Raw genomic sequence first — 23,322 nt, forward strand, 5'->3', positions numbered from 1 at the left:
CTGAAATTCCTCTCGACACGGTCCTGACCTTTACGTTTTATATATTCTCCTTCCTTTACATGTACTTTTTAAATTACTATTATTATTATGAATGCCTTTATTATTTTAATGGTTATTCTTGTACATGTACATCTGTATCCTGTATTATTGTGTATATTTAAATCTGTGTTACTTTTTAGTTGTTTGCTGTAAATCCTTTGGCAATATCTGTCTAACCTTGTCATGCCAATAAAGCTCTTTTGAATTGAATTGTGTGTATATATGTGTGTATGTTTGTGTATGTATTTATATATTGTAAGCATAGCTCTTAATGTCTCACTTCAGAAAATATTAGTGTTAAAACAATTTAAATCACATAATATGTACAGTTCTACTATTTTTTATATATATATATATATATATATATATATAGAGAGAGAGAGAGAGAGAGAGAGAGAGAGAGAGATTAATGTAAGCATGCGTGCTGAATAGAACACACACACACACACACATATATATATATATATATATATATAATGTGTTCTATGTATAATTATACATACATACATACATTCACTATATACATAAATGTGTGTGTGAGTGTGTTATATATTAATGTGTGTGTGTATAATTTCTTATTTCTTTCCAATAAACTAATTGTTGCATTATTTGAAATTCTGTCTTGTAAGAACAAAAAAGAAATCACTGCTGCTCAGATACATGTGACTTTAATGTAACCCGAGCAACAGTTTGCAGACTGTCTGAAGCAAACCAGAAAAGTTTGTAACTATAGTAACAGGGGTGTGTTTTGGAGTCTATCCAGTCAGACTTGTGGGACACTTTGTACTCCAGCCAATGGCCTATATGGGTTTCATTGTGATTGATGCATTCAGAGACGACAGGCTCAAATTGCCTGCAGTTTGAAAGGGAGCCAGCGAGTTTCATTCACAAAAAAATCCAGGGAGGGTCACATGGGAGGCAAGAAAGAGAAAAACAAGCAAGAGTGTCTGAGCTGGCGGAAGGTATGCAAGTCCTGCAAACTCCGCGAGGAAAAAATAATACGTCTCATAGATTTGTGATTCTAAAGATTCTCTTTCTCTCTCAACGTTCAACAGAGCCTTTTTGAATGATAGCTTTATACCCAAGCACTATTTACAGAGCATTAAATCTAGCACAATGCATGGTAAATACAGAGCCAGAATAAACAGATTTTGAGAACAATGACAGACACTGATGTGACAGTTTTACCCTCACTGACACGTACAGTTTTAATTTAGTTTGTCGAATTCAGTGATAACTTTGCTGGACCGTTTCCGGAGGCATGTCTCTGACTGCGGGCTGGACAGTAGGAGAGGAGACTGCTTCTCTGAGCTCACACTGTCCACACGTTGTCCTTGTCTACGGGTCGGTCTGTGATGGACTATCTTTGTGCTCAGACTGTGGGTGCTGAGTCTGGTGCTACACTGCCTGGGAGTTGGTCTCTGGCAGGGCGTCCTATTCCCTGTGGAGATTGCGGTGCGGTCTGTCCCTCTGCAGTGTGTGGGAGCAGTCTGCTCTATGCGGTGTTTTTGCTGACGGCTCTGTTTACACAGCGGCCTGCAGTCGGCACACTGAGACTCGGATGATGGCCTGACTCGGCAGTGCCAGATCACTAGTGGCACAGCTTTAGGGGGAGAGCTCTTGGCTTTGCAGCAGCAGTAGGAATGGGGGTGGAAGGCAGCAGCAGAGGAAAGCACCCCAGTTCAGCGCTGTAGACATTATTCTAGCCCCGTGCCCTTGTGTAACTGAATGACGCGCTTGCATTTTTTAGGGGGCCAAGTAATGAAGTTGCTGAACAGCTATTGGAATTGATAGGATTATTAATATTTTTCTGTCATATATTTCAAATGACCATGGAATGAAAACTACTGAACAGAAACTCACGAAAATTGGTATGGTGGTAGATACCTGTAGGAAGTTGTCCCTCAAAATAAAGATAAATGGAGGTCATACGACATATGGTCTGGTGGCCATATTGGATTAAGTGACATTATTGGACAATATTCAAACATCATCTTCTCTGAAACCACCTATGGGACAGACGTGAAACTTGGTGTATGAAGTTCTGTTATGACCTAGATTCAGATCGATTGTCACATGGTTTGGCAGAAGCATTGAATTGGTCAAAAATATTACATGACCTTGGCTAGGTCAAGTTTGTTCCAGGCAAGATGGCCACCACGAGCAAATCACATTACACCTATTGTCACTTTGCATATATATTTAGACTCATCATTAATCACAGATCAGTTTCTATTTTTATGATTAAACTAGCATTCCCATATGCAATATCCATACAGATATACTTGCCCCCTACATTATTGCTTGCAGTTTTATTTACAATGTTGCTGTCCCATTTTGTATAGGCTGAGTAAGTTACACAGCCCAAAAAGTTCACTACCACACCATGATGGGTGAATATGACATTATCAAAATATCTCTCTTTTTCAAATGAATAATTGTAGAAACCAGTGTCATATAAAACCTACCTTGGCTATGCGGAGCTTTTTCCTAGTAGTATTTTCTGATATTACGTTTCAAAGCTTCAAAAGGTAACTATGTAATATAGAAGGATTTCGAGACTTACTATGTTAACAAGGTTAAACTGCATATTGTATTTTTATTAAACCCAGTAGATCAAGGGTCTTTGATGGGGCCTGAACAGGGCTATGCTTTACTCCTGCTTGCTTTGCCCAACAGAATGATGATTTATTGCACACAAAGGAGTAACACTAGCTTTGCTGCTAATGCTTGTCTGAGTATTTTTAATCTAATAAAAACAATCGAAAACCAAAGCCACACTGCTATTTCGAGCTTCCTTTAACACCTTTTCCAAATGGCAGCAGATTTCAAAAGCTGCAGAAATGTCAGACAACACGGATTCTCTTAAAACGTTGAATAAATGGAAAGAGGAACCCCTGTGTGTTGAATGGCAACACAATTCTAAACAAAGCAATACTTCTACAGGTAAAGAGATATAGAAACAGCAATCTCTTCTAGTCCCTTCAGTCAGAGTGCTGCTTCTGCCATTAGTCCTAAATGGTTCTGTTTCTGTTTCAGGTTGTTTGGAGGAGGGCCAATCTTCCCCTCCTGAGGGGTCATTATGATGTCATCCAAACTGTATTCTAATTCGGACGCTAAGTGCGCACAGGTCCTCTTTGATTGCATGTAAAAATGAATGAATGAATAAATAAATAACTCCTGAAATAGCTTGATGCGTCACAAGGCCAGGTCACGTGCAAACAAAGTATCTTATTTAAATGTCTTGCACAACAAGTGAGATTATATCCCATTAGAATGTGACAGGGGTACTTTATTTAGAAACAAATTATTTAGGGGCAATAGAAGGCATGCTCGCTCAATGGGAACAGTCAAACGGGAGGGCAAGCTGGGACATGAGCGATAACAAGTGCTAATCACACTGTATTCATCATCTCTGTACATTGTGTCTCTGGGCTGTTTGCATTTTAAACACGGATGTCTTTTGTTTTGCTTGAAATGCTTTTTCTGATCTCTTGAATTTCATTAATGAAATAGCAGATTCCGTTACCATATTATAATAATGATATATGTGTACTTATATCATACTCTGACACAATTAAGTAATTATAGGTCACATCCACAAAAGAGAAAGGTTTCTTTAGTTCAATATTTGACTTTATTACAACAGGCAAGCTTAATCTAACACACATGGCATTACAATAATGTACACACAACTGTGATGCGTTATATATAGAATATCAGTGTGTTTTACAAAAATACAGTAAGGTGTCACACAAACAAAAATATTTTATAAGATCATAAGAATTCGCTGAGTGTTAAAGTAAAAAATCACTATCCCCATCAGCAACATCCATTGTTTATTCGATAATAAAAAGCAGGATTCGCATAATATCAATCAGAAATACATAAATATCTTTCTTATATAAAATAATCTAATTTAGTCTGGAAACTAAACTCGTCATGGTATGTATTGCAGATGATTAATGTGAATAAAGTACAGAACGATTGATCAGAAAGGCATTCAGCTTTCCATTTGTTCAGTGTAAAGGACTGGTTAACATATAGATTTGTTTTTTCAGGGGAAACCGAAGCACTTAACCTTTGGTAAATGTACTGTTCTGTTCAAAGGATGTTCAGGTTGATCTGATTAGTTTTTGGCAAGGCAATTGTCAAGTATCAAACATCTTTTGGAGCATTTTGGGGGAAAAAAGGACAGCATAGATAACTGGGGAATACCAGAGTGGTAAATCAAATGTTTTTGTTTCTTTGTTTGTTTAATTAATTCAGAATCTTCAATCACCCCCCATTTCTCCCCAGTTTGTTTGTTGCTTCAGGAGGGACAAAATACATGTCCTGTGATACACATGTTGTCAAACCCATCCAGTGTTTGTTCTGGGACAGCAGACGTTATGGGACACACCCTGTAACCAGTTGAGTGGTTTTATCCCACGTGCCACTCGGGAGCCCCAGAGACCAATTGTGTTAGAAGTCAGTATTAAGTATTATTAATACTACATGTTTGACTTTAAATTAAAATGTAGGTGTGTATTGATCAGAAACAACAACGAGAAATACAATCAAATCAAGACCAAAGATAAGCTACAGGACAAAACATAACGTGTTCGTATCTCGGGATGTGCCAGGCAAAGCATTGTAACAACAATTTAAATTTCCTCCATGTTTCCAAATACATTCTTAAATAAGACGTCACACATAAATCATAAGGTTTAACATCTCTATAAAAAAAACGAATACATATGTGCAATATCTTCTCATCAGTCAATTTAATTTACAAAAAGCTTCAAATAAATAAAACTATTCTGACTGATACACATATATAAATATACTTAAAACAGATCATGTATAACAATCCGTGCAAATCAGAGATGACAGTGGAAAACAGAACATGCTAGTGCATTGCGATTCTCATCAAAGCAATGCTCAACTTCAAACAGTAATTGATAAACATTTGCATTGAACAGCATCATTTATAACAAGGTTCTACCAAAAAAAATGTTTAATGCAGTCAGGGAAAAGATCAATGATTACCTTTTTAATGTATCTTGCAAATCTCACCCTTGGCAATTCATCGAAGTAAAATATGTTAAAGTAAACAAAGTAAAAACAGTCTTAATAGCACAACCGATTAAAATATTGTTTAAACAAATGGGATATGTTTCCCCTGGTTATGCCTGTCTAAACCTTTTTCAAGGCCCATAATTAAGTCAAGCAATGACCAGACAAACACTACTTTCTCAACATTTTCATGCAGATGCATTCAAGTAAAAAATACAATATAAAGTACTTAAAATATTTCAAAATGGAGAAAGCTGGAACATGTTTTAAATCTGTATAAGAATTGGTGTGCCATATAATACAATAATGACTTCACAAATCACCTCTCCTGCCACTATGTGACACCTGTGTTGTAATGTTAATATAGTCATCAATTTTGATTTACATTCATGGCACCAAACACAAAAAAGTTGTATCATGAAAACCTTTTTGTTGCATATTATTTTCTGTTTGTTTTGGTAGTTCCCACCAGTGATCATCTCTGTCAGTACATTTGACACTTTAAGATCCCAGTTAAGGAAATGAAAAATAGACGTTTTAAATTAAGCTGTCTGTCTGTGACAGCTTCGGAGGGGAATCCACACAACAAGACGAGCACTCGTGTGAACAGACGCCCAAGCAGATGCTGTAAAACAACAGGGGACAGGCCTGGGACTTCCAGCGAGCGAAAGGTACCTTGATAAACAGCCAGTCGTGTGCCTGGAAAGCCCCATTCATCAGGGCTTATCGGTAAACATTAATGGTGACATGTCCTGATTAAACTGGCTGTGCTGTGTAATGTATAGCATTTTCTGCAGATATTTATATAATAAACTGACTTCAATGCGTCAGTGTGGTGAAAGTAACTGGATGGATGTGCAAGGGGAAATAAAACTGTATTCAAGAGATGTTTATCACCAGATTCACAAATCCATCTGGCCAACAAGGTGAGATATGGCTAATAAACCCCAATGAAGCTGAAAATAAATGAGCGGCTGGATGGGCATTGACCAAGGCAGTGGTCAGGAGAGCATGAAAGCAGTGTGCATGAAAAAACAATAAAAACAGGTGGAAACATCTAGGATAGGCCTTCATCCAGCAGTGGATTGAAATTGCTAAATTGGTAAACAAAGGAAATAATTAGTAGTAATGATAGTAAAATAAAATAATAATAAGTGAAATAAATATTTTGTTTAAACAAGCCTAGAGTCATAAATTAGTAAAAGAAATACCACACTGCTTGTGGTACAACATTCAAGATACAACAGTCATACGTGGACAGAGAAAGGGGTTTGTTTTACTGATTTATTTCAAATGTACCATCATGTTTTGGTAAAGTTTCTATCACTCTATCAGTTGGGGATCAATGGTGAATGTACTGAATAACTTAGTAAAAATATGCATTTAATATAGGTTTGCCTGTGAATGCACTGTTAATTATCTCAGACTCCGCAAAAAGAATAAATGCATTTGTGCGTTAACAAAATCCTCAACCCAGATAATGCAAACTCAGCAGCGCAAGCTTAACTTGCAATGGAAAAGCAAGCACACTACTCCTTCATCATGCAGAGTCACCAACAGGAGGGGATGTGTTCGGTGTCAATGGCAGAGACGTGGCTGTGAGCAGCTCAGGGAAGGCGAATGCATTCAGTAAAGTAAAGGACCTTCAGCCTGCAAGGAATGTTCTGAGGGAATCGTTCTCATACCTCCATGTAGTTAAGAAAGGCTTGGTTAAGAGGCAGGGAAGGAATTGCACTTCAAAACGCTGCAGGTGATTTTATTCTACATCAACACGGCCTAAATGAAGCCCAAGGAATCGTCGCACAATGGATGATTTTGCTCAAATAGAAGCCAGGTTCAATGCACTTTGACCAGCACAGCTTAATTCACCGTGATTAACTACCAGTGGCGCCGGTCCAAGAACGCCACCATAAATGATTTCCTTTCCGCTCCCTGGGTTTGGAACATTTCTCTCTATCAGACGGAAATTCTTCAGTTTCTTTTATACTGGAGAAGAATGCAAACATCAGTTTAAACATAAATAAACAATGAGACACTGAAGTACGTACATAAATAAATAAATACTCACATCCACCCATCCATCCATACGTCCAAACACACACATAAATACATACACCGTATCTAAATGTGGACGGTTTAAAAATGGAAAATAACATCACAATCCCCTGGCCTTCTGAATGGGAACTGAAGCAGAGAAGTACAAAACAGTTTGCTTGAGCTCCAAGTGTAAGAGACCACCACAGTTTGCATCATGGGCTGGATGGAAGAAAGAGCTCTACTCCTTGCTCTGGCTTCGGCTTTTCCTGATGAACGAGGAGAAGAAACCGGTGCCTGGTGGTGGGCCCATCAGCATCGGAGCCTGGTTCTTGTGGGTGATTTTAATCTGTTTGGGAAAGACGAGAGAAAAGAAAACAATGTCCAAAGAGGTTGTCCTTGTTCACCGTGCCATGTGACAAACACTTAGGAATAATATTACTTGGCTTTTTTAGTTTTATTCGCCTTCTCTATATTAGGAGCATGCTTATACTGCAGTTCTGCTACATTTCGCTCGCAATCTTTGGAAGATTATCATACATAAATACTTTCTGCAGGGTGAAAGCAGTTTGCTGATCAACAAAAACACGAAAAGACACACTCGGTCTTGTTCACCTAATAAATAAAGAAACGCTTGGAGGTGTGCTGAAAAGACCCCAGCCAGGGACACTGAGAGAGTAAGGCTCTTAGTCTTCAACAACCTTGGAGCCAATCTCCATACAAGGTCCATTAGCACTCTGATATGGAAGACATATACAGTGAGGGAAAAAAGTATTTGATCCCCTGCTGATTTTGTACGTTTGCTCACTGACAAAGAAATTATCAGCCTATAATTTTAATGGTAGGTGCATTTTAACAGTGAGAGACAGAATGACAACAAAAAAATCCAGAAAAACGCATTTCAAAAAAGTTATTAATTGATTTGCATGTTAATGAGGGAAATAAGTATTTGACCCCTTCGACTTAGTACTTGGTGGCAAAACCCTTGTTGGCAATCACAGAGGTCAGACGTTTCTTGTAGTTGGCCACCAGGTTTGCACACATCTCAGGAGGGATTTTGTCCCACTCCTCTTTGCAGATCCTCTCCAAGTCATTAAGGTTTCGAGGCTGACGTTTGGCAACTTGAACCTTCAGCTCCCTCCACAGATTTTCTATGGGATTAAGGTCTGGAGACTGGCTAGGCCACTCCAGGACCTTAATGTGCTTCTTCTTGAGCCACTCCTTTGTTGCCTTGGCTGTGTGTTTTGGGTCATTGTCATGCTGGAATACCCATCCACGACCCATTTTCAATGCTCTGGCTGAGGGAAGGAGGTTCTCACCCAAGATTTGATAGTACATGGCCCCGTCCATCGCCGCTTTGATGCGGTGCAGTTGTCCTGTCCCCTTAGCAGAAAAACACCCCCAAAGCATAATGTTTCTTCTCCATGTTTGACGGTGGGGATGGTGTTCTTGGGGTCATTCCTCCTCCTCCAAACATGGCGAGTTGAGTTGATGCCAAAGAGCTCGATTTTGGTCTCATCTGACCACAACACTTTCACCCAGTTCTCCTCTGAATCATTCAGATGTTCATTGGCAAACTTCAGACAGGCCTGCACATGTGCTTTCTTGAGCAGGGGGACCTTGCGGGCGCTGCAGGATTTCAGTCCTTCACGGTGTAGTGTGTTACCAATTGTTTTCTTGGTGACTATGGTCCCAGCTGCCTTGAGATCATTAACAAGATCCTCCCGTGTAGTTCTGGGCTGATTCCTCACCGTTCTCATGATCATTGAAACTCCACGAGGTGAGATCTTGCATGGAGCCCCAGACCGAGGTAGACTGACAGTTATTTTGTGTTTCTTCCATTTGCGAATAATCGCACCAACTGTTGTCACCTTCTCACCAAGCTGCTTGGCGACGGTCTTGTAGCCCATTCCAGCCTTGTGTAGGTCTACAGTCTTGTCCCTGACATCCTTGGACAGCTCTTTGGTCTTGGCCATGGTAGAGAGTTTGGAATCTGATTTATTGATTGCTTCTGTGGACAGGTGTCTTTTATACAGGTAACGAGCTGAGATTAGGAGAGTCCCTTTAAGAGAGTGCTCCTAATCTCAGCTCGTTACCCGTATAAAAGACACCTGGGAGCCAGAAGTCTTGCTGTTTGATAGGGGATCAAATACTTATTTCCCTCATTAACATGCAAATCAATTTATAACTTTTTTGAAATGCGTTTTTCTGGATTGTTTTGTTGTTATTCTGTCTCTCACTGTTAAAATACAGCTACCATTAAAATTATAGACTGATCATTTCTTTGTCAGTGGGCAAACGTACAAAATCAGCAGGGGATCAAATACTTTTTTCCCTCACTATATATATATATATTTTTTTCTGCCATCAAGGAGTGCTTGGGTGGTTGAGTCCAAGGTTTGATTTCACCCTGGATTAACTTGGGTTCTGCATGGTAGGTAACTCCACAGTTACAAAATATACTACTAGAAGTTTGATATTCTGTATGAACTATTATTTTTATATACAATATTTAACATAAACAATAATCTATATACATATATAACCCTATGAAAATTAATACAACCTGCCTATTCATGTGGGACTAACAATATTGCTTTTGTTGCTAAGGAAGTTGATTTTCATTGTACAAAGCGGGGACCGGTGTGTGTGTATTTAAATAAAGAACTGGTAAATGTGAGAACGGAGTGATAAGATTTAATGCACGCAAGAGTCAGAGGTTAACAAAGTGTGGACGCCTTCATATATTTCACACATGTTCATTAACTTTGTATTATAGGAGAGAATAAAGAGTTTGAAATGTTTAAATTAAAATGCCATATTTTGGCAGAGCTAGAAAATGTCATAAACGGTGGAATTAATTTGCCATATTTCCTAATAGCAACATCCCAGAGATGAAGACATCGGGGATATTCTGTAAAATTAAACAAGACATTTAATGAGAGCTTTCTCTGCCTTTGCTTAATTGAAACCAATTACCCAGGTGGCATTTTGATGCCAACTTTAAGATACATTGTGAGATAATAAATGATACTCATTATGTAATAAAAAGGTCAAATCTTGCCTTAGGGGCTAGTGACGTTAACATTTTAGCAGAGAACAGTTTGAGACATTTTCATTAGTGAAGGTAAATCTAACGGAAGATCAATCAGCTATTAAATATCAGTTGTCAACTACTTTCAAACCACATCAGACAAAAGGTATTTAGCTCATAAATGCCTAGTTCATTACACAGGTATCTCTATAATGATTAAAAAACGTGTTAAATGGCATTCACTAATTACAACTTCCTTTAACATCTATGGCGCAGAAGAAAAAAAACAACAGCCTTTTCATGTTTCCAAAATAATACTGAGAATTGATGAAACGTTGTCATGATTTAAGGATACTGTTATATTTATAGCACAGCAGGGAGAGATGATACCGTGTGTAGCGCCCCCCCGTTGGCAGAGCCCCTGTTTATGCCTTATTTAAATGTATCAAAGCGGTCGAGCGAAAATAAAGCCTTTTTTCAAAACAATATTGCACCAGAAGGCCTTTTTCGGAGCCTATTCCAGGACCTTTATCTTCTTACGTTTCAGGAATGCACTATTTTACAACACGTTTACACAAGGTCACGGTCAGAAAACTGGGTGCTTTCCCGCCACACATCCTTGTGTTTATTGTTGTCGTTGCTGTCTCTCCCCCTGTCTCTCTTATAATAATGATCACAGTCCACGATGCCATGAAACGTTTCATCGACTGAGGCCAGTGGAACCACACAGATGTGGTGTAAGCCTTCAGAGATGCAATCTTGCAGGTTCCTTTCAAATCGCGCTCCCTGCTGCCGGCACCAGCTTATCCTCCCGAAGGCAATTCAATTCAAGTGTCATCAGATCAAAGCGCAGAATCCCAGCACTGTTTTCAGTGGTTGTGATGTAATGCTTTGTCTGTAGCCTCCAATAAAAAAGGTACCTGGAGACCGATGTGATTAACTGGCACATACTGTAGTCTGATCGTATGAGAGGTACCTTAAAGACAGGGGTAGTTTGAAAAGGCTCCAGTTCTGCTCATTTACGTGACTTGATTGGGGTTACCCGACAATTTGGATTTATTGCCTTTGTACTGTGTTCGTTTTTTGCTTTAATGATGTGCTTTGAATGAGGGAAGAACAGGAAATGTGCAAAGCTGTTCCAGTGACTTGCCCAGTGCTATTTTTAGATCACATGACGTTAATGAAGCATAAACAACAACAGACAATATAAATAATGAAATTACAAGGGAATGTTATCCATATAAGTAGTATCAACAACCATATTTATTATTCAGGAAAGGAAATGCATCTCCCTATACTTTAATCTAGGTTGCATTCTTACAATCCTGCCATAATTAATGTAAGTGAATCTGCACTGCCGGGACAATTGCTTTCCCCTCCTTTAGAAATACAGTAATAGGTGATCTTTCTTCAACTGTTTCCTAGTTTTTAAATTTTTCGCCACCATTTCTGGAATCTACTGTTTCAATACTTAATTTCTATCCATCATTCCGCTATTAAAGATTTACAATATTCACAGGAATCTCCAGCACTAAACCTGTTTCACCTTGAGAACCATAAACTCATGTGTCTTTTCTATGGGCATATTTACTAATAATCGAGTGAGATGTTTTTTTCCAAATTGGAGAATAGGCATCATTGACTTGTATTTCAGAAGGAGATTCAACCTAATTCTACACAACCACAGTCACTAATAATTAGTTACCAAACATCTTGTTTTAATGAGGTGTTTCCCTAACACAGGTAAATAAATAATAATCGTTTTCCAACTCACAAACGAAGGGACACAACCACAGTTTTAAAATACTGTGCATGATTAATTGGACTTTACCAAGTTTCTACTAACAAGTATAACTGAGCTCTAAAATTAATAGAGTTGTCATGCTTCAGATATCGGAGACCCAGCGAAGAACCCAAATTGAAATTCTGCTGCTCTTCAAAGCCAGAAAATTTCCATTTAATTAGCATGAACAAAAAAAACTTTTAATGATCACAAATTAAATGCAAATTTGTCAAAAGTTATAACAGTGAAATTGGAAAAAAAGGGAGGTTGTTTTGCATGTTAATACACTTGTCTGGAGTGCGTAAAAGCATACAAGCAGTAAATTAAATGTCAGTTTTCTCCAGGTTTTGAATTAAAAGTGACGGTAGATTATGTATTGGTAAACAAACATAATTAAAGGGATTAAGATGTGTTGGCAAAGAGAGATAAAGAGAGGAAAAAACATAGTCATCTCTAAATAGACAATGTTAAAGCAGCATGAAAAAACTGAGCATTAATACTCAATACACTTTACAATATTGGGCACCGATTCTTAATGCATTGATGTGTGAGAACTTCAGGAATAACACATGAACACCTTACACACTTCACCTGAGTTCTGCTATTAATAACATGTGTAACATACAGACGGGTGACAAATTAAAGGAAAAACCTCAACAAATGAGTGGAGGAACATAATGAATGCAGATACCTCCAAAGAGGTGTACTGCATTATAAAATTAAGCAATTAATATCCTATCATGCTCTGTGGCATGTATAAAAATGTTGAGCAGGACCAGCTGACCTCGATTTTGGATCAAGATGGCAAGAGGAAAGGATCTAAGTGACTTTGAAAGAGGGGTCATTATTGGGGCATGAATGGCGGAGCTTCAGTCACACAGACGCTCAACTGGCTCGTGTTCTCGACAAGTGGGCAAGTGCATGTGTGGGACACCAAGAGAACGATACAGGCCTGCCTGCTTGACCCATACAGTGAAGGGGTCTGGAGGCTCTGTTATGCTGCGGGGGGCATTTTCCTGGCATGGTTTGGGTCCACTTGTCCCGTTAGAGGGAAGGGTCACTACAAATAATTACAAAGTTATTCTGAGTGATCACCTTTATCCTATGGTGACACATTTCTATCCTGATGGGAGGGGTCTCTTCCAGGATGACAATGCCCCATCCACAGGGCACGAGGGCTCACTAAATGGTGTGATGAGTATGAAAATGATGTGAATCATATGCTATGGCCTTCGCAGTCACCAGATCTCAGCCCAATTGAACACCTATGGGAGATTGTGGACCGACGTGTTAGACAGAGCTCTCCACCACCATCATCAAAACACCAAACGAGAGAATATCTTTTTGAAGAATGGTGTTCATCCCTCCAGTAGAGTTAAGAGACTTGTAGAATCTGTGCCAAGAGAACTCTATGTGTGTTTTTCCTTTAATTTGTCACCCGTCTGTGTATGGTTACATGTGATCCATCATCAGAACTCAGTTGGTAGATGAACGACACACAGTAACATACATGTTGGAAAAAGATGCTATAGATGAAATCATGTGCTGCATTTTGGTCATCTGGGACTTTCACAAAACATCTGGCAGTTTTTGGTAGTCCCATTGGTTCCCATTGGTGTAGATGGAAGGTGAGTGCAGAAGTAGTCCAAACAGCACCACATGTAGATGTTGTGGGGAGACGTAATGACTTCCAAGTCCTACTGAAACCATGTTTTCTGGACCAATTTGTTTTTGTTTTACCAATATTGTTTTGTTGCAGAAAAGGTTTATCAGTGGTAGATCTGTTTTGCTTTAGAGCTATTTTACATTGTCCCATCTGAGTACCATTTCTAGAACTGAGAGCAGGATAGACTCATACATATACCAGAATAGTTTAGCCTATAAGCTTGGCGATTGTGCTCAAGTTTAACCTTGATCACAAATGGATTTTCCAGTAGGATAACAAGTCCAAGCACACATCCAAGTTTATGACCAAATATGACCAAACTAAACCCAACCAAAACTGTGCCGTAGGAACTGAAAAAAAAGCATAAATGGACACAAATCAGGAGAGGTAGGTTTTGCATGGATGAGTTGTTAATATTCCCCTTAGAATTGCTTGAATCTATTAAAAAGGCTACAAGAACAAACCTCTGGGGGTTTTCACTTGCCTGATTTATTTTGTAAAAACAAAAAAAACTACTTTAAAATGTAAGCCATCCATTGAGTGCAGTCGATGTTTCGTGAGTAAAACAGTTGTACACAGAGGGCTAATAAAATGACCCGAGGCTATCCCTGACTCCCTAGGATAGACATCAAGTGAACCTTATGTAACTGGCCCGTGGAAATGTGTAATACTAATTAAGCTACAGATGCATTGTAAAGACTCACAAAGGCATTCAAATTTGAACATTTCCCAGTGCAGTTCTCAATGGTTTCAAGGTTAGGATCCTAAACCACAATACAATCCTGCCTCAGCAACCTGGATGGCTTGTCCACCTTCACTGGGTTTTTAGATCATCTCAAGACTGTGGCAGAATGGACTGGCTAGACTGGGCTCGGACTGTGATGGGGTGAATGTCCATTTTCTCAGAAGAGACATTCAGAAATACATTATCTCAACCCAATACTGCTGTGGGTACTGACCACAAAGATGACCATGCAGGTGATGGCTGAACCCACTCCCTACTCCATAGGGGCTTCCCATGCCCTCAGAGGACCAGTTTGCTGGACTCTGACATGCTGTTCCCTCTGTGCTTTGGATTGCCACAGTGTTTCAGCTCAGTACTGTATCACCAGTGAGCAGCTCTTTTTCCATTTTATGTATGTGCCTCTACTACCTTCTTGTGTTTTTTTATTCTGCTAACTGAAATTCCAGGTGTGTTAATTGGCTACATGTCTGGATCCATGCACGAGAATAGCAGTTTACTACATTAAATAGCAGAGCAAGAACTGCAGTGGAGAACAGACGGTTTAGACTGTTGTTGATGCTTTCTGCATATAGAATGGGAGATAATAATAGAAAAGATAAATCGAGTCACTCAGTGCTGTAGTGGTGACTGAAGTAGTGGGTAGACTCTAATACCAAAAGGGGGTGCTGAACAGGGAGTGACGGACGAACAACATAATTTGTTATAGGTATTGGAGGAGGGAATATGTAAAATCTTCATGGGCAAAGTTTCCTTCAAATTACGTGCGAATATGGCATATAGTTGCGAATTCCCTTGACTACACCACTGGAATTACCCATCATACACTGAAAAAAGGAGTAACAAACTGAGCAATACACAATTATTTCATGTTCAGTGATTGTTGAGTGCTTGTGACTTCTGTACTATTTAGTAAGAGCTAACCAATCCGCAAATCACTGGATTCAAAGGTTAATTATCTGAGAACCATCACAATGTGTTCTGGTAAAAAAACTAAATATGTGTATATATTTTCCACATTTCCCATTATCATTGTTTGAGTTAACCTTTTCTGCTTACAGTGCAAGGTGTTTGCATCCAGGGCTCCCCGTCGATCTGCATTGGAAGAGATTTGGTGGTCCTGCCGCAATGAAAGGAAAAGATCTGGTTAGTATAGCTGGAGTTTCGTTGTATTGGTTTCTTAACCTCTGCAATGGAATACACCATGCTTTACATTTCATTTGAGGTCAGAAAGAAAGGAGAGGTATATAATCGTACCTAATGGTAACAGAAGAACATTGAGCCAGTCTTCTCCCTGCGCTTTTTAATCCTGTGTATATCTGTCCCATCTCCATCGCTCCTTCTAGTGCAACCACTTCAAACAGCTGATCAGAAGGGTCTAAAAATACAGGAAGGACAGCTTTAACACAAAGGCAAGAAGAACATGTCATTATTTACGTGGTCCGTGCGCAGAAGGCAAAACTGAACCCATGATCAATTTAGTTTCACAAAATAGTCACGTTATATTTAGTGATTAGAATTATGAGTGAAATAATAGCACAATTATAAGCTCTGAATTGGGAAAGCTTTTTGGTGGCAAACACTTGTGAAATGGAAAACAATCAGAAAATAATAATAATAATCAAAAAAACTTGAATGCTTTGAAGATTACTTCTGTGGCGTTTGGACACTATTAGAAAAGAGAAAACAGATTCTCAGCTGTATTAACGCTAACCTTCATCGGATGAGAAATGATGCTGCATTTTGTGATATTGTATAAGACTTGGAGGCAGTTTAATTGAAAGATATCTGTTCTGCATATCTACAGATGTGCACTTTGTTTACCAATGCACATAAAACAGAAACTCAATGATCTGAAGAGTCATACAAAGGAAGCAAAGAAAAAACTAGAGAGAGAAAGAGATCAACAAGGGATCAAAAAAGTCCCATTAATCATTAACTCTAAATTTGTATCTAAATGAATAGATACATAAATAAAATCCCTCAATAATCGAGTATGATGACTTGCCGGGAAGATGAAATCCGTCTGATACCCAGAGCCAGTGTTACATGACAGCATTAGATGTTGTTGTAGGTTAATGTAATTTTAATAAATTAACACAGCAGCAAAGATGCAAATCAAGATGGTGTCACGTCTTCATACAGAATACAAACTGAATGTGAGAATTAACAATTATTTATCATTGTCAGACTATCAAAAGACTATACATTGTTTAGATTCCTGCTGCCTGGACAAAAAAGGTGATACATGTAGGAAAATGGAGGAAAATGGTCTCTTCTGAGCAAATATTTGTTTATATGCAGTATAGGTGAATTTGCTTGTGTTTAATGGGTTTTTTAATCAGAGAATAATTATCATATGCAGTGTATTATGTTTCTCATGGGCTTATTTGCTTTTTAATGATTTTTTTTTTTTTTTTGAAGTTATGAACATTGATTTTACCTCTGTTGGAAGCGCAGCGTCGTACTGAGGCCATCTGTTCCTCAGTATTTCTGTGTCCTGGCTATTTCTTTTAATTCTGTATGCTTCGATGTGACACTCCTGCCCATACTGGGTAAATGTAAGTGTATTATTTGTTGTTAATTATACCAGAGGGGCTTGACATTTGATTACAGGTTCGATGCTCAGAGAAAAGAGAGAAGCTTAACCGTCCTTAAAATTGCAGACAGTTTTTTGTTGTTGTTTGTTTACCCATTAGAGAAGGCATTTAAAACTACCAACAACACATATATACACATATATAATATATATAAACAGGTAGGATTTATGTTTGTGTTAATCTTTTTTCACTGAACCTTTCCCTAGTACTGGTACAAATTATTCAGATCTCTGGTCTCTTAATCTTGATATATATATATATATATATATATATATAGTTTCTCCCTATATTTAGTGTATATAAACAGTTACATCTTGACCGAATTCATTCAACCCCTGAAACCTACCATTTAAAAGACACACATGTTCATTTTACAGCTGTCAAGACCCTGGTTCAGATTTGTTGATAACAACATATATCTTAGAATAAATATTTACTAAGAAAATATTTACATAGTCTTAAAGCCTGGATTAAATTTTCTATTTGGTTACTCAAGGCAGACTGTAAATTCATACTCACATCAAACAATTTGAGTGATTAATTGGCTATTCCAATAGAGATGTTTACAATCAATTCTCATGGGTTAGTCCAACAAATATTTTGAAGACCTATATTGTAAGAATTAAAGCTTTGAATTCATTGACCTGCTTTGTCAAGTTTAAAATGTTAAAGGCACATTTCGCACAGTTTCACAAACTGCATCACAAATAAATTATAGATGACACCCCACCAACAGAAGAAACAGAAGAAAGCGCATAAAGGTCAAACATCTTAATAAAATATTCTGTAACCCCCCTATCCACACAGCTATGAATTGATAATTAGTGTAAAACATACAATTTTGAATAATATATGTGATATTCTATGTGCATATGTTCCAAACAATGCTGGATATGCTTTATATATATATATTAAGAATAAATTAAAGTTAATTAAACAATTGGTTGGACTACAGTACATAGTAGTGGACCTATTGGCAAATATGATTAATTCATGCATTTCCTGTTGGTTTAATTGAATCCATTCAGTTATGTGCACTTTTTATATGTAATATAATGATGCAATTCCCCAGATTTAGTTGAAATTCAGCAGAGACATTAAATAGAAATGCTTCTGACATGCAACATTTATTCCTTGAGTTCCTCAAAATAGTTTTTTATTCTGACTCTGCTAGTCTAAAAATAATAATAGGACGTTTACGTAAGTTGAGCTAAGCTTCTTGTATGAAGACTCCATTACGATCAAATTAAATAGTTCATTTAATAAATGCAATTTCATATCGGAATACGTCAGCTACAGGTATCACTACTTAAGTGTGACAAAATAACTGCTAGCAGCAATTGATTAAAAGGAAGATTTTCTAACACACAGGTTACTAAACACCCTTTTCACTCTCTGTGGCAAAGTGGAGTGGAGGTGAAAAGTAACACAAGCCAAATACATGTTTACTCTGTCTTTACTGAACCACAGACAATGGCTGCCTTCTCGCCGGGCCTGCAGTGGACGTCCCAGGTAATACCCACCCAAGCCCTCGCCGTGTGCACCTGGGCCACTCTAATGAGCCACGGAGATGATTATGTGCTGTGAACGGCTCCTTGTTTTCTGTGTGAATGAGCTGTTAGCCTGTGTGGGAATGTATACACAACCGCCTGACTTCCCTGCTCTCTTCTATAAACCCAGCTGCTTCACGTGTCTCCACACATTAGCGCTGTCAGTAAACAAGGCCGGCTCTGATGAATGGCTGCTGATGTCAGCGCTCTGTGAATGGTCTGGAGGAGGAGGCTGACCCCTCGCTCTCACTCCTGGTGGCTGCGTCGCCGGTACGCCTGGGGCACAGTCCACCACTTTCCTTTTCAATTACGGAGCGGCACTTACTTTATCCATGGATGTATGGGATTTAAAGGCACAGCGTTCTTTTGGGCAGTGCACTCTTTTCTGTGAGATCATGTACACGTGGTCGAGGAAAGAAAACACACTAAGCCCCCTGTGCTGACCTACATTTATTAATTAATCAAAGCAGTTGAACTATGGGGGGTTGAATACAGTCATAAATGAATACATGCAATCCTAAATCCCCTAAACTCTGTGAAAAATGTATCTGACCTGAGAATTTGTTTGCTAAAGAAAGTCAATTTTGTATGTGTACTAACATTATTTTTGGATTTAATTTATTATATATGTAGTATGATTAGTAATTTGCTAATTTCCTGTATTGACTAAATGTAAACTTCTATCAAAACAATCTTTAATTTGTTTTCTATGTACAGTAAAAGTGAAAGTAAATGTTACTGAAATCCCCTTGTATTCAGACAATTTATTTAAGAGACAGGAAATCAGCCACATGGGTTTAGGACATATGTTCCACATCTATAGTATTAGTTGATGACAGCTGTGCACTATACAAAAAGCAACATGCAGGTCAGGTCAAGAGGGATGAGTGCAAAGAACATTAATCCAAATGAATATCTATTTATAACCACAACAGCAGCGACAATAACAACGATATTTTCTGTTTGAATCACCATTCGAAATCTGAAGCTTCCTTCAGTCGGCCTTCTCTCTGCGCTCTGTTGAAATCACATTTTATTGTAGCAGCTGCATCCGGCTTTTTGACTTCACCCTTTAAGACCCAGTCTGACCGTGTGCCATTCCTCCATCTATCCCCATAAGCGCTCAGAGAAACACTGTGCCATCAGAAACCTGAGTGTAATTCATAATAATCAAAAAACTTTAGGGCAAGGTAAGTATACAACACATTTTAAAGCAACTCTAGACATGACTTTTAAATGTCTTGACAGTCTGATTTTGTGAACACACATATTTATAGCAGAGATTATCTTTTTCCTGTAGCAAACAACTAACTTTAAAGGAATAATATCGACCGAATGTAAGGATTGGGAAAAAAAATACACATGATATTTCTTGTTGTTGTTCTTCTTCTTCTTCTCATTATTGTTATTTTAATATTGATTTTGAGTCAAATATATAGTTTATGTGAAGTTCCTTTCTCATAGATTGAGTGTCATATCACCTAGTTACCATTTTTTTTTCACCAGTACTATCTACTATTACTATAACTATTATCACCATGACTGTAAGTAAATATTGTGATATATTTCAGTATGCCAGCATTAATTAATTGTATGGCGTGGGCCAGAACAATACAATACCAACACAATAACATACCATGTGACCATGTGATGCAAGACACACTAGCTACATCTTGGTGACTGCATTTGTAGTAGTTTAGAGAATGTCTGACACAAATACAAGAACTCCTATATAAAAGACAGGACCATAACAGCTTTTCACTGAAGAATAATTCACATGAGGAAACAACATATCAATTTAGTTTTTAAGAAAAAAAAAAATCTTATGCGTACGGAACCTCTTTCTGCTCTCAATCAACAGAATTGAAAGGTAATTTACATTATTTCCTATACAGTATATTCTGAACATATATATTCTGAACATTATCTGTTTAGCGACGGCTCGTGTTTTACATTTTGTAACCTTGCCTTTAAAATAAATGCCCTTATAAGGATTAATGTGTGTAAGCCAAGCGAAGAAAGGAATTGGGAGATCGGGAACTCTGCAGCTGTGGAATTCGCAGCGGATAAAACAGTTCGGTGTTTCTAAACAATAAACACGAGTCCTGCGCCAAATAATGACAACAAGGTACATTTGCCTGTTATTTGTCTGTGTGGGCTGGAGGGAAGATGTTGGGAGTTTTTGGAAACTGGATTTCCCAATCATGGCCTATATTTAGCAACCTGTATGCCAAATGGGACTGTCAGGCCTCCTCTTAGATCCCTTCAAGAAATCTGCATAGGGATGGTATGTTTATGTGGCCAAATAAGATTGTGGTACTTTTACTGTACCATCCCTGTCAAAGTTAAAGAGACTAATCGATCTATAAGGCATTTTCTAATTTCTATAAGTGATATTAAAACAAGTCAGCCTCCGTTCTTCTTGTGTTCTTGTACTTGTTCTCTCTGTGGCGGGCTGCGATGCAGTACAATCGACAGCCATGTGTTTGTGGAGTGATTCAAATGGTTGGGACTTCGAATTCCAACTTTCATAACAAGCTGTTGTCTTTCAAAAGACGTGGCATGCTCTGACTTCTGATTCCAGCCTCCGACGATTAGATTTTTCAGACACATGACCAATGATAACTTCAGGTAGTCGCCCTCTTATGAGTTCCCCTGTATTCCTATGAACGATGCCAACATCACAGCTTTTCCTGTTACTCTGATATATGCAACATGAATTGACAGACTCTGGAGCATTAGAAAGTAGCACACGGAGAAAACGCTCACTTGCTACGGTCTCCAGGCAGGTGTCACACAACATTAGCGCTTTTCACTCCGTACAGGCACTGAATAATTTACTCCCAACAAACCCTGTCGGGAGAGTTTTAATTCCACCTGAAGTGCGTGTCTCTCAGCGTCACCTGGAGGGAAAGTAACTGCTTCAGAAAGGTAGTAGTTTTAATCTGTTTGATCCATGCCCTGAACAGAGACCTCTGGACTAATGCTCTTTTCTGTTTGCGCACTCTTTAATGTCTGCTCTCTGACATGACATCGACAGCAACCTTGGGCAAACCTTGAGGCACGCTCTGCACAACAGCAAGGACAGGGTTCACTAAGTGCCTTCTGTGGTTCGGTCGGAGAATTTTTGCACAAATCAATTGATTTTCTAAGATTTATGGATGGGACGGGAGAAACACTGCTTCAGCTATAAATTAATTGATCACCCAGCCTCCTTTCTTATTGTATACCATCTTCTAAGCAATCACAGTTTCCCTCCCTCTTGTGTAACTTGTGTCTAAGTAGAACAGATACTAAAATTGATGATTTTGGGGGATATAAAAAAGGACAAGCGCAGTACAAATAGCTGCATTCATCAGCGCTACACAAGTATCGACTAAAATTAAATGTTCCACAATCTCCAGCTATAAGTATACAAAACAAGATAATGGGATTTCTACTTTTCAACAAAGAGGATGTATCACAGAATTTAATTAATGGATTACATGAAGTACATTACAATCCATTATGTTGCTGTTACTGTTAGGGTTTCATGTTTCGAGTAATATAATATATATCAGCTGTATATATATATATATACACTCACCTAAAGGATTATTAGGAACACCTGTTCAATTTCTCATTAATGCAATTATCTAACCAACCAATCACATGGCAGTTGCTTCAATGCATTTAGGGGTGTGGTCCTGGTCAAGACCATCTCCTGAACTCCAAACTGAATGTCTGAATGGGAAAGAAAGGTGATTTAAGCAATTTTGAGCGTGGCATGGTTGTTGGTGCTAGACGGGCCGGTCTGAGTATTTCACAATCTGCTCACTTACTGGGATTTTCACGCACAACCATTTCAAGGGTTTACAAAGAATGGTGTGAAAAGGGAAAAACATCCAGTATGCGGCAGTCCTGTGGGTGAAAATGCCTTGTTGATGCTAGAGGTCAGAGGAGAATGGGCCGACTGATTCAAGCTGATAGAAGAGCAACTTTGACTGAAATAACCACTCGTTACAACCGAGGTATGCAGCAAAGCATTTGTGAAGCCACAACACGTACAACCTTGTGGCGGATGGGCTACAACAGCAGAAGACCCCACCGGGTACCACTCATCTCCACTACAAACAGGAAAAAGAGGCTACAATTTGCACAAGCTCACCAAAATTGGACAGTTGAAGACTGGAAAAATGTTGCCTGGTCTGATGAGTCTCGATTTCTGTTGAGACATTCAGATGGTAGAGTCAGAATTTGGTGTAAACAGAATGAGAACATGGATCCATCATGCCTTGTTACCACTGTGCAGGATGGTGGTGGTGGTGTAATGGTGTGGGGGATGTTTTCTTGGCACACTTTAGGCCCCTTAGTGCCAATTGGGCATCGTTTAAATGCCACGGCCTACCTGAGCATTGTTTCTGACCATGTCCATCCCTTTATGACCACCATGTACCCATCCTCTGATGGCTACTTCCAGCAGGATAATGCACCATGTCACAAAGGTCGAATCATTTCAAATTGGTTTCTTGAACATGACAATGAGTTCACTGTGCTAAACTGGCCCCCACAGTCACCAGATCTCAACCCAATAGAGCATCTTTGGGATGTGGTGGAACGGGAGCTTCGTGCCCTGGATGTGCATCCCACAAATCTCCATCAACTGCAAGATGCTATCCTATCAATATGGGCCAACATTTCTAAAGAATGCTTTCAGCACCTTGTTGAATCAATGCCACGTAGAATTAAGGCAGTTCTGAAGGCGAAAGGGGGTCAAACACAGTATTAGTATGGTGTTCCTAATAATCCTTTAGGTGAGTGTATATATATATATATA

General features: G+C 38.7%; 1 protein-coding gene across 2 annotated transcripts in view; it reads right to left on the reverse strand.

Annotated features, from left to right (window-relative positions):
• Positions 1-3,653: 3,653 nt before the first annotated feature.
• dgkb (diacylglycerol kinase, beta) overlaps positions 3,654-23,322 on the reverse strand; it is a 75,768-nt gene continuing 56,099 nt past the window's right edge. For both annotated transcript variants that reach the window (XM_066715540.1, XM_066715541.1), the window contains 3 exons: positions 15,614-15,734; positions 15,416-15,476; positions 3,654-7,480 (listed from right to left, as the gene is read on the reverse strand). In XM_066715540.1, the coding sequence (XP_066571637.1) occupies positions 7,373-7,480; positions 15,416-15,476; positions 15,614-15,734 (290 nt within the window). In that variant the 3' untranslated portion in view covers positions 3,654-7,372. The remainder of the gene's footprint in view (positions 7,481-15,415; positions 15,477-15,613; positions 15,735-23,322) is intronic.

The sequence above is a fragment of the Amia ocellicauda genome, chromosome 10 (assembly GCF_036373705.1).
Source record: "Amia ocellicauda isolate fAmiCal2 chromosome 10, fAmiCal2.hap1, whole genome shotgun sequence".
NCBI lineage: Eukaryota > Metazoa > Chordata > Actinopteri > Amiiformes > Amiidae > Amia > Amia ocellicauda.